The sequence below is a fragment of the Wyeomyia smithii genome, chromosome 2 (assembly GCF_029784165.1).
Source record: "Wyeomyia smithii strain HCP4-BCI-WySm-NY-G18 chromosome 2, ASM2978416v1, whole genome shotgun sequence".
In the NCBI taxonomy this organism is placed as follows: domain Eukaryota; kingdom Metazoa; phylum Arthropoda; class Insecta; order Diptera; family Culicidae; genus Wyeomyia; species Wyeomyia smithii.
Window position 1 is genome coordinate 49106478 of NC_073695.1, and position 15864 is coordinate 49122341.

The following is a 15864-nucleotide window of genomic DNA, read 5'->3' on the forward strand; positions in this document are numbered from 1 at the left end:
TGGTGTCCAGGGTCAATGCTTGGCTTCTTTACATTATTTCGATTACGTAAAAATTCATATGTAGTAGTATTCGGCTATTTCCCAGAAGTTGCCATCTTACAATTCAAAATGGTGTCTGAGGTCAATTTTCAGCTCCATGCATCATTCTGGTTAAAGAAACACTCATATTGGGTGGTATTTGGTCACTTCAGGTTATTTTCCAGAAACCGGAAGTCACCATCCTGGATTTTAAGATGGCATTTGGAGACAATTTCTGGCCCCTGAGCGTATTTCTGGTTCAAGAAACATCCATAATAGGTGTTATTTAGTCATTTTCGGCTGTTTTCTAGAAACCGGATGTCACCATCTTAGAATTCAAAATGGTGTCTGTGGTCGATTCTAACTCCTGTGTATCATTCTCGTATCGAAGCATATCCTATTGGATGAAAATCGGCCATTTTTGGCTGTTTTTCAGAAACCGGAGAAAATGGTATTTGGAGACAATTTCTGGCCTCTGAGCGTCATTCTTGTTGAAGAAACACCCATATTGGGTGGTTTTTGCTCATTCTCGGCAGTTTCACATTCACCGGAAGTCGTCATCTTACAATTCACAATGTTACCTGAATGAACAACAATGTTGTCGATTTGTGGCTTCAGTGCATCATAACAATCCCGGAAATACCCATATTGAGTGTTATTTGGTCATTTGCCACTGTTGTTTTGGAACCGGAAGTCGCCATATTGGATTTTAAAATGGCATTTGGAGACAATTTCTGGCCTCTGCGCGTCATTCTGGTTAAAGAAACACCCATATTAGGTGGTATTTGGTCATTTTCGTCTCTTTTCCAGTCACCGGAAGTCGCCATTTTACAATTCACAATGTTGTCTGAGGTCGATTTGTGGATTCAGTGCATCATAACAATTCCGGAAATACCCATATTTGGTCATTTGCCGCTGATTTTCAGAAACCGGAAGTCGCCATCTTGAATTTCAAAACGGTATTTGGAGACAATTTCTGGCCTTCGAACGTCATTTTGGTTGAAAAAACACCCATATTAGGTGGTATTTGGTCATTTTCGGTAGTTTTCCAGTCACCAGAAGTCGCCATTTTACAACTCAAAATGTTGTCGGAGGTCGATTTGTGGTTTCAGTGCATCATCACGATTTCGGAAATACCCATATTGGGTGGTATTTGATCATATCTCGCTGTTTTTCAGAAACCGGAAGTCGCCATCTTGGATTTCAAAATGGTATTCAGAGACAATTTCTGGCCTCTGCGCGTCATTCTGGTTAAAGAAACACCCATATTGGGTGGTATTTGGTCATTTTCGTCTCTTTTACAGTCACCGGAAGTCGCCATCTTACAATTCAAAATGTTGTCTGAGGTCGGTTTGTGGCTTCAATGCATCATAACAATCCCTGAAACGCCCATATTTGGTCATTTGCCGCTGTTTTTCAGAAACCGGAAGTCGCCATCTTGGATTTTAAAATGATATTTGGAGACATTTTCCGGATAGAAACCGGAAGTTTCCATCTTAAATTTAACAATGGCGTCTGGAGTCGAAAATTGTTCTTGCTCTCAAAAACCTCAACATATCAAATTTGGTTCCATTTGCTTGATTATTCCTCGAGATGTGCAGAAATTTGTGTGGAACCCCTTCTTTCAGAAGAAGGAGGGGTGTCGAAACATTATAGACATCTTTGTTACCCCTAAAAATATTCACCTGCCGAATTTGGTTCCATTTATTTGGTTAGTTCTCGAGATGTGCAGAAATTTGTGTTTCATTTGTTTGGAACCCCTTTCTCACATAAGAGGGAGGGGTGACGAACCATTATAGACATACGTATTTCCTCTAAAAACATTTACATGCCAAATTTGGTTCTATTTGGTGGATTGGTTCTCGAGCTGTGCGAAATTTGTGTTTCTTTTGTATGGGCCCCTCCCTTTAAAAGAGAGAGGGGTGTGAAACTGTTATGGATATATTTGATACCCCTAAAAACATCCACCTTCCAAATTTAGTTCCATTTACTTGGTTAGTTCTTGAGATGTGCAGAAATTAGTGTTTCATTTGGATGGAACCCCTCCCTTTCCGTAGAGGGAGGAGTGTCAAACAATAATGGTTATATTTATTACCCCTAAAAACATCCACCTGCCAAATTTGGTTCCATTTGCTTGGTTAGTTTGCGAGATGTACATGAATTTGTATTTCATTCGTATGGGACCCCTCCCTTCCAGAAGAGGGAGGAGTATAGAACTATTATAGATATATTTGTTAGCCCCAAAAACATCCACCTGCCAAATTTGGTTCCATTTACTTTCTTAGTTTACGAGATGTGCATGAATTTGTGTTTCATTTGTATGGGACCCCTCCCTTCCAGAAGAGGGAGGGGTCTAGAACTATCTTAGTCACCTTTCTCGGCTCCTAAAACCCCTATATACAAAATTTCACGCCGATCGGTTCAGTAGTTTCCAAGCCTATATGGAACAGACAGACAGACAGACAGACAGAGCTGCATTTTTATATGTATAGATTAGCCCTAAATATTTAACTTGGTCAGACCAATTTGAGATTGCACCGTTCATCTTAACAACATGATTATTAGTGGGTTTGTGGAAAGAAACTCTTGGTTTATGAGATCTATGCGAAACTTATGTGTTCATCCGGGTATACAGTCAGGTTTTTACGCGGTCTTTACGAGGTTTTTTAGGGGATTTTTGAATTAATGCGATTTTTGTAATCACGCGGTTTTTCCACGCGACACACCGTGCAAATTCAATCAATTTTTCGCGGATTTTCAAATCAACGTGAGTTGGGAACTGAAAACGTCTAAGTTTTTATTGAGTAAAAGACTTAGTCAAAAAAAAAACCTCCGCCCTCCAAAAGATTCGAAATAACCGTCGAAGAGAACAATTTTCAATACTGGTCGTAAAGCGTTTCGAGTTTTTCCTAAAGACTTTCTTGGTGGTTTATTTTATGCAGATTTTTGAATTACCGCGGTTATTTAACGCAGATTTTTCAATTAACGCGTTTTTTACGCTGATTTTCGAATTAACACGTTTTTTAACGAGGTATGTACCCCGCGTAAAAAAAAACTGACTGTACCTATATTATATATGAGTTTATTATAACCGGGACGTCAGTCATGTCAAATAGTCTGCCCTCGTTAATGTTAATTGTTAAAATTTAAAATTCGGTTCACATCTTCAAAGAAGTTCCGTTAGCATTCTAATAAGTTGAAGCCATTTCGTATTGTTGCTAGATGGATGGGTCCATGTACAGTCGCAGTGGTAAGTTCATTTCGCTGATATACATATATGTTTTATTTTTGGTCTTTCTGAATCAAATTCATTTCCTGTTCAGCCAAATAGAAATATTAGTGAATCTAATTTTGCTTAACAGGGACTTTTTTTAATTGAATTTTCATTCGTTTACCATCAAACATGAGCGTTTGATATTAGGGTAGGGAACGGCTTAAGCAGTAGCGCCTATTTGAATCAGTCGGAGAAAACAGGCCTCAAACTCCTGCATTTTGATCAATATCGACAATTTCAATGATGGAAACGAAAACTTTGATTTTCTAGCTGTCTTACGAATATAAGAAATACCGTTAATCACAAAGAAATCTGTGAACAACTGCAATTGAAACAAATCGACCTTTATTGCAGCCATTCAGGAGCCACTCGGATGCTGAAAAAAACGCCTGCAAAACAGATGGAAACTGCTTATAATAGGTTCGGGGTGATTGGAATAGTGTCCTTCGATTGGTAACTTTGATTGTTGATTGCTAAAGTTTGCTAACTTAGTTTTACAATCTGATAACAAGTTCTGACAGAGAAAACGATAGCGAACAGATCGATATACTACTGTTTGAGTTTCACCCAACACATTTCGAGTATTTCGTCTGAATACACAGGCGGTTCCTAAAGCTGCTTAGAATATGTTCCCTACCCTACTTCCAAACATATGTAGAATTGATCTTGGAGGTTTCCCGAAGATATTATGAGCAAAGATCACACTTTAAAGCCTAATTCCACGCGGAATTATTTCTCAGCCTTGGGCAAGTTTGCAATAGCAGTATGCTGTAGCAGTGTTGCTGGAAAAATTCAATAGTGAGCTGTTCATCAGACATTCAATCAGTTTGGAATGAATAACTTTTTCTACAAGCATCGCTTCACGGTTTTCAGAAGAGTTTTTTCCAGGAAAATTTCCTACAAATATCATGTATCAATATATTTTTGGGAGCCAACTGGACATCTCTAGAGAATATAAAACATATTCTCTAGAGATGTCCAGATGTCCAGTTTGGATTTTTCCATATAAAATCGTATGGAAACTTTAAAAATCAGGCGCAAAAATATAGTTCCACCGATCGATCTGAAAAGTTGCACAGTTGTTCTAGGACCCATAAATAACACGAAAAGTAAGCAAAACATAAATAACACGAAAAGTAGCAAAACATCAATAGCTATTTGAACTTGGAGAAAAAAAAAACAAAACAAATTCACACATTTTTAATAAATATTCAGAATATGCCCGATCAGTACTTCATCAGTAATTAACAGAAGAATGCTTTGGTAAAGCAATCGTATCATTACATTGTATATGGGAAACAATTATCTTTTCATTCAAACCCGATTTAACGAGAAGAAAAATCATAAGACCTGTGAGTTTCACCTTTAACTTTATCACTAAAAATATATTTTCAATGCACGCTTTGATGTTAATCTCTAAGAGGATAAGCTGCCAGAAACCAAAATAACTATCGATATTTCTTTTTCTTGAGAACAAAGAATCATAGATAGCAATCTGACCTCTCTTTGATCAGTACTAGTTGCTAATCCCTATGCTCACACTATCTCATGCATGCAAAGTGAACATGAATAAAGCATGCAGAATATCTAGCCGCTTAAAAATTCAAGTTGGTGTGCTATTTCAAATTAAACAAGGTATACTGATGCGGAAAATCACTTTTCTTTTCCCCCACAAACAGAGTAGCATAATTTATTCAATATTTGCAACAGATTCTCGTAGGTCTATGACTTATTGATATTCACTTTATTAAGTGTAGTGAGTACCGCCTGCCGGGCTGAGATTGTGCCAAAAAAGGATATGTTTTTGTTCCTTAGCTGGTAATGCACACATTTAGGCAATGAGCTTGATCCAAATCACGTCAATGCACACTTAAATGTTTAGTTAACGACTGCCGCAAATATGGTTAAGTTACAATAAACTATAATTTAGCTAAAATTAAATGAACTTTGGCCTAATCTCACCCTTTCTATGGGGTGAAATTGTGCCAAAAACAAAAAATTGAATTCAATACCTGTTAAACAAACAGTAGCGCATCTACGAATAATCCACATGAATAAAATGATAAAACAGTAAGTATAGGGACGAGCATAAACAACGTGGACTATTAAGGGGCTGTAGGGGGTTAACCAGAAACTACGTTTCATATGAATTATAAAAAATGTATGACTGAATCAAATCGATATCTGGAGTAACCAGTTATGAGAACGTGGCTTATAGACAGTCTCTTTACACATAGTGGCGTATCCAGGTAGCTTAGAAAGGAAGAACGTTAGGACATAAAGCCTGACAAGACTTTTCGTTTCAATTATTATGCGTCATTTGACCACTGTATATTCCATTGGAGATCTCAAAACCGCTGGAAACGTACCCACAGCCCTCCTTCCTCGCTTTAAAAGTCATCAGTTTATATAGAATAGGTGTACAAAACTTTGTTACATTCCATAAGTAATATCAATCATTGTAAATTTTCATCTAACAGGTGAGAGCAGTAAGCTTCTTGTCATTATTTCAAATAATATCATAGCTAGACAACATACCCTATGCTGTGAAGAAAAAAAAAACATACTCTAAGTAAACAATGGAAGAGTTTTGGTGTATACTGATATAATTTTGTCGTGAATGAGAATTCCGCACACTGTACCGTTCATTATAACTTGGCACAATCTCACCCCAAAAGGGCTCATGAAGTGTACAGTTTGAAAAAACATTATTTTCTAAGCCAACACAGATTCAATGCATAATATTTTCTATACACATTGGAGACGATAACCTAACGTACCAACTGAGCAGTAAGTTTATGTGATTTCTTGATCGGGTTGGTTTCCCTGGGACATTTTTGGATAACGTTATTTGCGCATGTTTTTCACCCTGTACTTTGAAACATTATTTATGTGAAACAGTTCACTGATATTATCTATATTCCTTTTGAAGTTGTGAATAAATATGTCACGTTTCATAAAGTATCGAGTTTGAGGTATTAGGTTTTAGAAATCTCAAGTAATTGAACATACAAACATTTTCCGTTTTGGCTCAATCTCACCCCCGTGGCTTAATCTCACCCCGGCAGACGGTATATTATGTCTTCTCCATGGCATTATATACACACATTTCAACAAACGATTCAAAGCAGTGTTACGGTAGATATGTGCAGACTGCATAGAAAATCTCTCTTGAAATCTTACAGAAGACATAGCAGTGTTCACCGCAATAAAGCAAAGCATAAACGGGGGTTGTGGAATGACAGTTCAAAGGAAATAACGAGACTTGTGTTAAAGCAGTTGACACGGCATTTGTCAATACAGCTTTACGGTTGTAAAATATGTAAAATAATATTGTTAGCAGCTGTGAGAAATAGTTGAAATGCAGCATTTCGGCTTAAACAGTGTCAATTATAGATTTTTGCATAGGTGGCACTTGTAGGAAGAACAGACTAATTCGAATTAAACATATGTTAGTCCTAACCTAGATGCAACTAGTTGCAAGAGTTTAATAATTCATGAGGCTAGCTAGAGCACACATGTGTATCGTGCAAACCAACGTGAGAGTGCAGTGATGAATAACTGCTAATTTTCAAACACGTTTCTTGAATGACAAATTTTTTGAATAATGGTACTAAGCTGCTATTTGTTTCTTTCAACATAAATTGCTACCAGTCAAGAATATGCAGTACATTTAATAACGGCGGATTCACCAGTGCCAGAAAAGTAAAATGTTCTGTTGAGCAAATTAATTCCACCGCAACAATTGTCTGGCCTCCGTTACTTACCGCGCGCTGAAGATGACGGCCAGAGCGAGAAAGCAGGCATCTGCCTCGCGTGGGTAGGCCGTGTAGCATCGATCGATAACCCACTCCAGTAGCTGACCAATGTCTGGGTTTGATTCAAGCAGCAGTACGACCGTTTCCTTGGCGAGATCGTAAATCTGGGGAAAATGAGGATAACGAAACAAAAAAAAACAAGTTAGCACTCATACCATAATTTATTCATTGGATTAGTGTAACGCAATCGAATACAAATCGTTATTTAGTCATTAAAAGTACGAGTGAAATGTTTCGACTGTTTATTTATCGCGATTCAAATTAGCGTAGGTTGGTTACTGAAGTGATTTTGAATATATGTATCCAATTATTCCACTGTGATTTACAAATCGAATATTTCTCTTACTAGTATTATTATCTGTTTAAAACTATTTGAAACAAGGCTCCAAGTTGAATGATAAACTTTTTCCATCTACCACGAAAAAACCGGTAAAACATGTTTTGAGTCCAAATCTTCCCTCAATTGGGCTGAATGCAGGGGCGACTCGTCCATAAGTGCAACCTGTGCATTGCACACGGGAACGCCATGCAAAAAATATATTTCAATCGCAAATTTATATTAATATTTTATTGGTTTTTAGTTTCACTTTCAAATAGTAACAAATAGAATAGACTTGCGTGATTACGCGGACATGATTGTGATTACTTCCTCAAACTGCGATTTTCAAAATTGTAGTTGAACAGCTAGGTTCAAAAGCCACGAGTCGCCCCTGGCTGGATGATTTCCATTACGGCGTGGTTTACCTTTATTTCGTCAAGGATACATTTTTTGTAAGGTGATACAGTTATCAAAACCAACTGAATAACAATCTTAACAAGATTACCACAGATTTTCTTTAGTGTAGTCAATTCGTTCTCCAACGCCGCATGCTACTGAGAAGAAATTTATTTCGCGCTTCAACGAGCAAAGGAAAGCCAAGCAACACCCGATTGGAGCTTCCTGCTAAACAAAACCCAACATTCTACCCGATCTGCTTGGCATACGAATATGCTATGCATGTCGGGTGAAAACGAGTCGTTTAAATTTTTTCCGGTGAATCGCTTCAAATAGGTTAAGCTTGAACCAGTATTACCAGTTTTCAAGAGAGAGCTTGACAATCGATCCACTTGAACTGTAAATTAATTTAACAGACTGTTAACTTGTTTGCAATAAACTGAAAACTATACTTTTTTTAAATTATAGTTATATTTTTTAACAATGAAAAATATCAATTGATCTACTTGAACTGTAAATGAATTTAATAGACTGTTAACTTATTCGCAATAAACCAAAAATTATACATTCCAACCTCAGATTACAAAATAATTTTTTACTCATGTTTTCATGATCAATTATTTTTACAAACTGAACAGAGTGACAAAGTTCTAACCAACCATTTAGCTCAATAATTTTTAAATATTTAATGTATTTCACATAATACTTTGACATTTTAAAAGAATACCCTGTCGTGTGCATTTTAAGCTCTACTAAGGTACAAAATTGTATTGTAGTCATAGATTGAATCTATTCTCCACGGAAAAAGCTTATTTTCACCACAAACAATAACATCCAAACTTGCATTTCTCGTTAACGATGTGCACAATTTCAGTGCTTCAAATTAATGCAATAAAAGGTTTAATTGAATAAAACACGGAGACTTTCGCGACCTGTTGTTTTTCACACCATATGTAATCTTTCATGGTAAGCAAAATAATATCAGTATCATTTGAGCCAGAGACAGTCGTGTCTTAGCACTCCATCATTTAGCGCCAAAAAGCTCTAAGTATATAGAGATTCATATTGTGTTTATAGCAACTTTCGTTTGGTTAGTTTTAATTAATTGCCTGTTTGTTTCACATTTTCCGAACGATAAAATTTTTTCAGAAACCTTGCATTCTAGTATAAAATAAACGTGATTCAGTAAAACTGGCAGCTCCTAATCTTACGCTTAGCAGTGCACATCAACGGTTTGTGAGATCAAACAGGATACAGATAGCAAACAAAAAAGCAAAACATTTGCTCACCTTTTCATCCTTCGAAGCCATCAGCATATCGAGCCAGTTGTATATAACACCATCCTCAGCTAAATGGTTGGGCTCAAAGCAAGGACCACAGCACAGGAGAGCCGATGTAGCCTACAGAAGCATAAAAAATGATTTAAATATGGATGAATACGTTACATACACAGAAGAGGGTACGATTGATTTGATCTGGGAATTCCTGAATTCAGAATCTGAATCCATATTTTAGCGTGATTGTCACGTGTTTTACACACTCTGGAGAGTCGCTTCGAAAATGCCGGAAAGAACATCCAATTTCAGAAATATCTCTCTACAAAAACTAGTTTGTTGCTAGACCATATCATTCATACTAAAATCAAATTTTTTTTGAATTAAGCTAGTGAATGATCATTCATCGTTTTCATAACTAAAAAACTCATGCCGTTAGCCAACACATAGACTACGACAGCAATGCAACAACAACGGCTGAACTGACCTGTAACGCACTGAACTGAAGCTTTTCCTCGTCAGCCGAAATGCTGCTGATGGTGCTGCTACTGACGGCATGGTGACTGACTCCGCCGCTATTGCCCCCGAAGGGAACAGCATAAGAGCCGCTCCAGGAAGCAAACAAATTAACTAAATTCCGCTTCAACTCTCGCGTCAGCAGTGTCGGGCAGGACTCCAGCGAAAAGTTTTTAATCATTTTTCGTATGAAATCACAGAAATGAGTTTTAACCTCACGCATGCTACTGTTGTCTTTGTCTGTTTCCGCTTCCAGATAGAGTCGTGCACCATCGATGTACTCAACGAACGTCGGATGAAGCGACATTGCATCTCGTTCCAGTACAAAGGGACTGATGCCGAAGGTGCCGTTTTCAACAATCTTCTCCAGCACCCGCACTAGCTGCAGCCGGAGGGCGTCCCGACGTCTACGCCTACGCATATTTTCCTGTTTGCGATCAATGGCTTCACGAATGTAAACCACCAACTCTTCCATCAGGTCTCTATTGATACAGAAAAAAAAAAAACAAATGTACAGTACTTTGTAAAAATTACACACGAATGGGAGCAGGCTGCAAAATTTTTATACTGAAAACCTTTAAAGGTATGCTAAAAGTTCTTGGATTCTTGCACCAGAAATCAGCTTATCCTTAAATAATATAAACCAATTATAACTTCTCATTCTTTGCTCCTAAAAGTAAAAATGGTAACCTGGAGGTAATGTGTCTGGATAACCAAATTTTATAATTGAATTAGCGAACCGGTATGATTACTTTCAATTTACCCAGAAAGTAGACAGAGATGAAAAATCGTTTGAAGAAAACTTGTTCTCACTGGAGGTGAAAACAACAGTTTGAAAATCAACTCGGTTGTGAAATTTTGGCAGCGACCCGCTAAATTCCCAGGAAACTGAAACCAACTCTATATTTCACCATCAAACGCAATCCGACAAAAGACCAGATGCGCGAAAGTTAAACTAAAGTCAATGAAAATACAGCCATCGTAAACACTCTAATTAGACACCGGTTAATCGGCGGATACAAAAACACTTGAGGGCCTCTAGGATGGAAGTGATTTAAACGACTCTCCAAAAAGGCTGCCTGCTTCATGCTTTTAGTATGTCGAAACTAAATAAAAATTCGCAGTTAGGAGAATTCAATCAATTATGCTGTATAAACATGCTTAATGTTTCCATTTCAGTGAGCAAAAAACGAGGAGTGGGAAAATCGTTTAACATAAACTTCCCCTTTTGGCACGGTATGCAAAAATGAGAAAACAACCATAATCTGAAGAAGAAAAAAAGCACGCGAACAAACATACTTGAGGGCATCGTGGTTAATCATCCCGAGGGCGTTGACGGCCGAATCCCTGATGTCGGAAACTTCACAGCGCAGCAATGGAATTACCAGTTTGTAGAGCGCAACTGGCGATGCGGTGGCTCCACTGGATTTGTCACTCCGGTCTGCTGACAGCGAATCAGGCGATGAGCTGGAAACAATAAAACACAATGCTGTTAAAGCGAATGCGTGCAAATCCTCACAGTTTCACGATTTTTTTTCTAAAAAAAAAACTAAGTAATAAGATTAGTACAAAAACTACATGATTAACGTATTTAATATTATAGAAGATTGAGCTAATAGAAAATGGACGTTAGATAAAGGTTCTGTCAGTGGCTGTGATGAACCGCAGACATTGTTTTTGAAAATTTTAGATAGTCCTGAACAGTTGCGCACAATTATCATTCCTATTCATTCCAACCCCTGTTGCAGTGAAGGATTGTTTCATGTAACAACACTGAATACATTAAATTACGTGCCATGACGGAAAGAGAAACAACGGTCTTAACACACCGCAACACCACAATTATTTCCAAATCATAGATTATTATGATATTATGCTGACCGTAATGGCCTATTGATGTTATTGAACGGATAGATTAAAATAAAACGGCTTAGTCGCCGCATAATATACAGTGCACGAAATATGCGACTTTCATAATTAATCTTTATCATGAATTCCTCAAATCTCATTTCACCTTGATGAATAATGCTTTTATCCCTTTCCGACCGGGCCCATATAATTGCGTGGGTAGAAGGTGACTTAAACAAAACCTTCTCTCTCGCTTTTTGAACCTCCTATTCATTGTTTTATTGCTCACAACGCTAGTGTTACATCGCAGTTACTACGAAATATAATAAACCGGAGCAAGTGTTTTTATAAAGGAATTGTTCCGATTTAGGTTTTGTTATCCGTCATTTTCATCTACACAATTGTGTGGGCTCGGTCGGAAAGGGTTATAAGAAAAGTAAATCTTCACTTGAAAACTGGCGATGCTGAGCTATTAAGTACTACTGTAAGAATGGAAGCATTATATATTTTTCTGTTTGTACTTTCATTATTTCACTGCGACTCTTTTGTTTGCAAACAAGCCGTTTTCCAACGTCAACGTTACTGAGATCACCAACCATTGATTGATAATTCAAATTTTGTTAAACCTGCACTGAACTAAATACAACCTACTGACGTTTTCGACACTTTTAAATGTTTGACACGTTTTTCTTTTAATTCTCTTTGTTGATAATGCAAATACATTTGAAAGTTATCAATACCTTCTAATTAAAGCCAAAACAGAGATGTAAAAGCAAAGCCTTGGTGCTACATTCCGATTCGGAACTTGACCTTCTGTTTACTATACAAAGACTTCGCAGCCAACCGTTAAGTGTACAGGACAATTGCGGGGCTGGCGCTACGATCCTACTGACACTAACAGTCTCTCCCGAGTCGAGACTCGAACCTACCACGACTGGCTTGTAAGGCCAGCATCGTACCTCGAGACCAGCTGGGGAACATAGATGTAAAATGCCTTAAAAAAATTTTAAAGAGTAACAAAATTAATAACGGTATTCTACAATTCAGAAATTTTGAGTAAATAACTCTGTTCCTAATGAGCACTCTGCCAAATAAATTTATTAACTTTGTCAAACTTTATCCAGTTTTTCCAATAGATTTTAAAACCTTTTAAAATTCTCTCTTCGAATCCATAATCAGCAGCATCATTCTAGTGTACAGCTTTTCCAACCTAGCAGATTACAGGTGACGCACATCCTAATGTAGACGATGAATATGCAACAATATAACGCTGTTATTAATCGATAGGGAAATATGGTTGATCTCGAACTCTTTATTTTGAGCTGAGAAAGCTGCAAGTTATATCTAACACACCCTGTGTTAGATATAACATTGAAGGGATATCTGATTTCACATTTCATCCAGCATTGAAGCATATTAATTCCAACCTTTTAAAGGAACTTTGAGCTACATACCCTTTAAACAGTGGGTGTCTTTAGGGTAGGCTTTTATAATTACTTCACGCACTACTTGCGGAACGTGAATTGAAGTTGTATTAAATATTTGAGTTTTTATCTACATTGTAGTTTACAATATTCAATAAACCCCTTTTTTATTTTCTTGCATTATAAAATTATAGAATAAGATTTTTTTCATTCTTTTGTAGACCATATTAAACTAAATATTGTGAAATTTACTCAAAATTCAGACGTTCCAAAATAGTACAGGAGATGTGCTAATAAAACACAATATTGATGCGGTTGCGCACCATCCAACTCTTGTGTGCAGGAAGTACATGAAATTTGGAAAATCGAAATAAAAAATTCGAATGTCATTTGTATTAGAAAATTTGTTTTCGATTTCCCCAATTTCATGTACAGTCCCTCCACAGTTATGAGTCAGCTACAATTATGGGTTACTTTCACTTAAAATCGTCTATTCTCACGAAACTGAACAATTTTCATTAGCAGCGGTATTTTTGCAACTCACTTGTAACCTCATTCATACGATTAAAATGATTAAAAGTTGAAAATGTCACTAACAACTATAATTCTGCTCGGTGCAATAAGTGAAGTGACCCATAATTGTAGTAATGTTACTTCTTGCGGTACCTACACAATTGTGGGTCAGTCCATATTTTATATCAAGCATACTTATTATCAAGTTTTTATAACAATAAAATAACTTGCGTTATGTATTTTGACGATTTTATAGACTAAATGATTTCGAATGCCAAAAGTGACCCATAACTGTGTCTCTGGCTATGTAAGTGATATTTTTCTTCCCAACCGATTTACACGCATCAACTGCAGTGAAACTAATTGTTGATTGAAAGTACACATCAGAACACAGAGATAGATAGTAAAACATTCATAGTTGATAGTTTTTCCGATTTTATATCCATTTTTGAACATTCAGACAACACGTTGACTGACCCTTAATTGTAGAGGGATTGTACACAACAACAACAATATCGCACGCTAATCTGGAGGGCTAATGCGGTCTCAATCAACTAGATTATTAGTTGAGAGAATTCGTTATCGAAATTGTTTTTGAAACATTTTTCATGTTGTAGGATAATTACAACGATACACCGTGCCCCACACACTAAATTTTTATTGCTGGAAACCAGCAAAATTTTGCTGATATTCTACATGCTGGAAAATCAGCTATGATATCAGCAAACTTTCTCGCTGAAACGATCAGCAAATCGAAACGTCAAATTTTTGACACCATTTTGCTGAAAATCAGTTGTTTGAATAAATTGCTGCCTGTTCAGCATTTTAGCATTCGACATGAATTTGCTGTTGTATCTCAGCAAAAGTTAGACAACACACAGAATGTTCTTTTGTTTTTGTTATTTTATCAAAACAAATGTTTTACATTACGAATGTTTATTTAAAAATTATCTGACTTTAAATCTGAATTATCAGTATGAACTTTCAAATTTTTTTGTAGCCCATCGACATAACCTTCCTAGAAAAGACTGAAAATTAACTTATCAAACACTTTATTTATATCACAATTATTCTATTTATGCGCATGCAAGGCATTTTTAAATTCCACATCAATGATACATATGCTTATAAGCTCATTTTATTTCTCTATAGTTTTGTTCACTTTTTACGCACAAAATGGCGATTGTTCTGACAGTTTGACGGATGGAGTTGCTATAAATTCAGCAATTACCAGCAATTTGCTGATTTCCGGCAAACAAAATTCTGAATGCTGATAATCAGCAAGAATATTTTTACTAAATTTTTTCAGTGTTTTTTTTTTTTGCTGAAAATTCTATTCAGATTTTGGTGTTCAGTGCACAATGGTTCAAAAACCAAATTTAGGGGGAAATTTGGGTCTAAAGCTCTATAGCAATGTTTTAGAGAAAAACTTTCTTCTACAAAGTTGTTACATATGATAAAGCGCTTATTGAAAAATTATCAAAAATTAGGGTGACCAAAATTTTCGATGCAATAAAGTATCTAGCTTTTTTATCTTTGTAGTTAGCAGAAAAACTTGTTGTACAATGTTATAGCTCCAATAATTCTAAGTAACTTTGTAAAAAAAAGTTTTTCTCTATCTTTGAAAACAACCGATTTATATTGAAAAAACACATTTTGCCCTCTAACTTCTTTATTTCAAGTTTCACCTTAAAACTGTCTCCAAACGGCTTTTAGAGCTTTTTAAGAGAAACAATTCGCAATGCTGATATCGTAAATATCTCAAGTCTACTTAAAGTTATTATTGTTTTTCATCAAAAAGCATGCGTTTTTCATTTGTTTGTTATTCATTTCGGGGCAAACATAAAAAATATCTCTTGGTTTCATTTTGAAGGGCATACTTGACTCTATAAAAGAAAGAATTTTTGAAAATATGTTATTTTTTGAATTTGAGTAAATTCAATTTGAAAATTTGAAGAAGATTTAAATAATTTTATATATTTTGCATATAAAAGCACTCAGATTTATCTTTCTGGTATTTTTTCTTATAACTAGAAATCCAAAAAGATTGAAAATCGATTCCAAAAAGATTGAAAATCGATTAACTGGTTTAAAAGTTATGAATTTTTTGAAATACATATAACCGTTTTTTATGGTCACCCTATTTCGGACCACCCAACGAAAAAATAGGGTTTGATTATTTTCAACATAGACAGTTGAAGCACTTAGCGTGACCAACTTCGAAATAGGGTGACTATAAAGTTATAAGAAAAAATACCAGAAAAATATATCTGCGTGCTTTTATATGCGAAATATATAAAATTATTGAAATTTCTGTCATGTTTTTAAATTGAACTTACTCAAATTTTTAAAATAACATATTTTCAAAAATTCCTCCATTTATAGAGTCAAGTTTGCCCTTCAAAATGAAACCAAGAGATATTTTTTATGTTTACCCCTAAAAGAATGACAAACAAATGAAAAC

The 15864-nt window shown here is 36.0% G+C and overlaps 1 protein-coding gene across 6 annotated transcripts in view; it reads right to left on the reverse strand.

The window, feature by feature from the left end:
- LOC129722031 (protein furry) overlaps window positions 1–15864 on the reverse strand; it is a 149925-nt gene that overhangs the window by 81366 nt on the left and 52695 nt on the right. For all 6 annotated transcript variants that reach the window (XM_055675213.1, XM_055675214.1, XM_055675215.1 and 3 more), the window contains 4 exons: window positions 10915–11082; window positions 9587–10097; window positions 9115–9225; window positions 7060–7214 (listed from right to left, as the gene is read on the reverse strand). In XM_055675213.1, the coding sequence (XP_055531188.1) occupies window positions 7060–7214; window positions 9115–9225; window positions 9587–10097; window positions 10915–11082 (945 nt within the window). The remainder of the gene's footprint in view (window positions 1–7059; window positions 7215–9114; window positions 9226–9586; window positions 10098–10914; window positions 11083–15864) is intronic.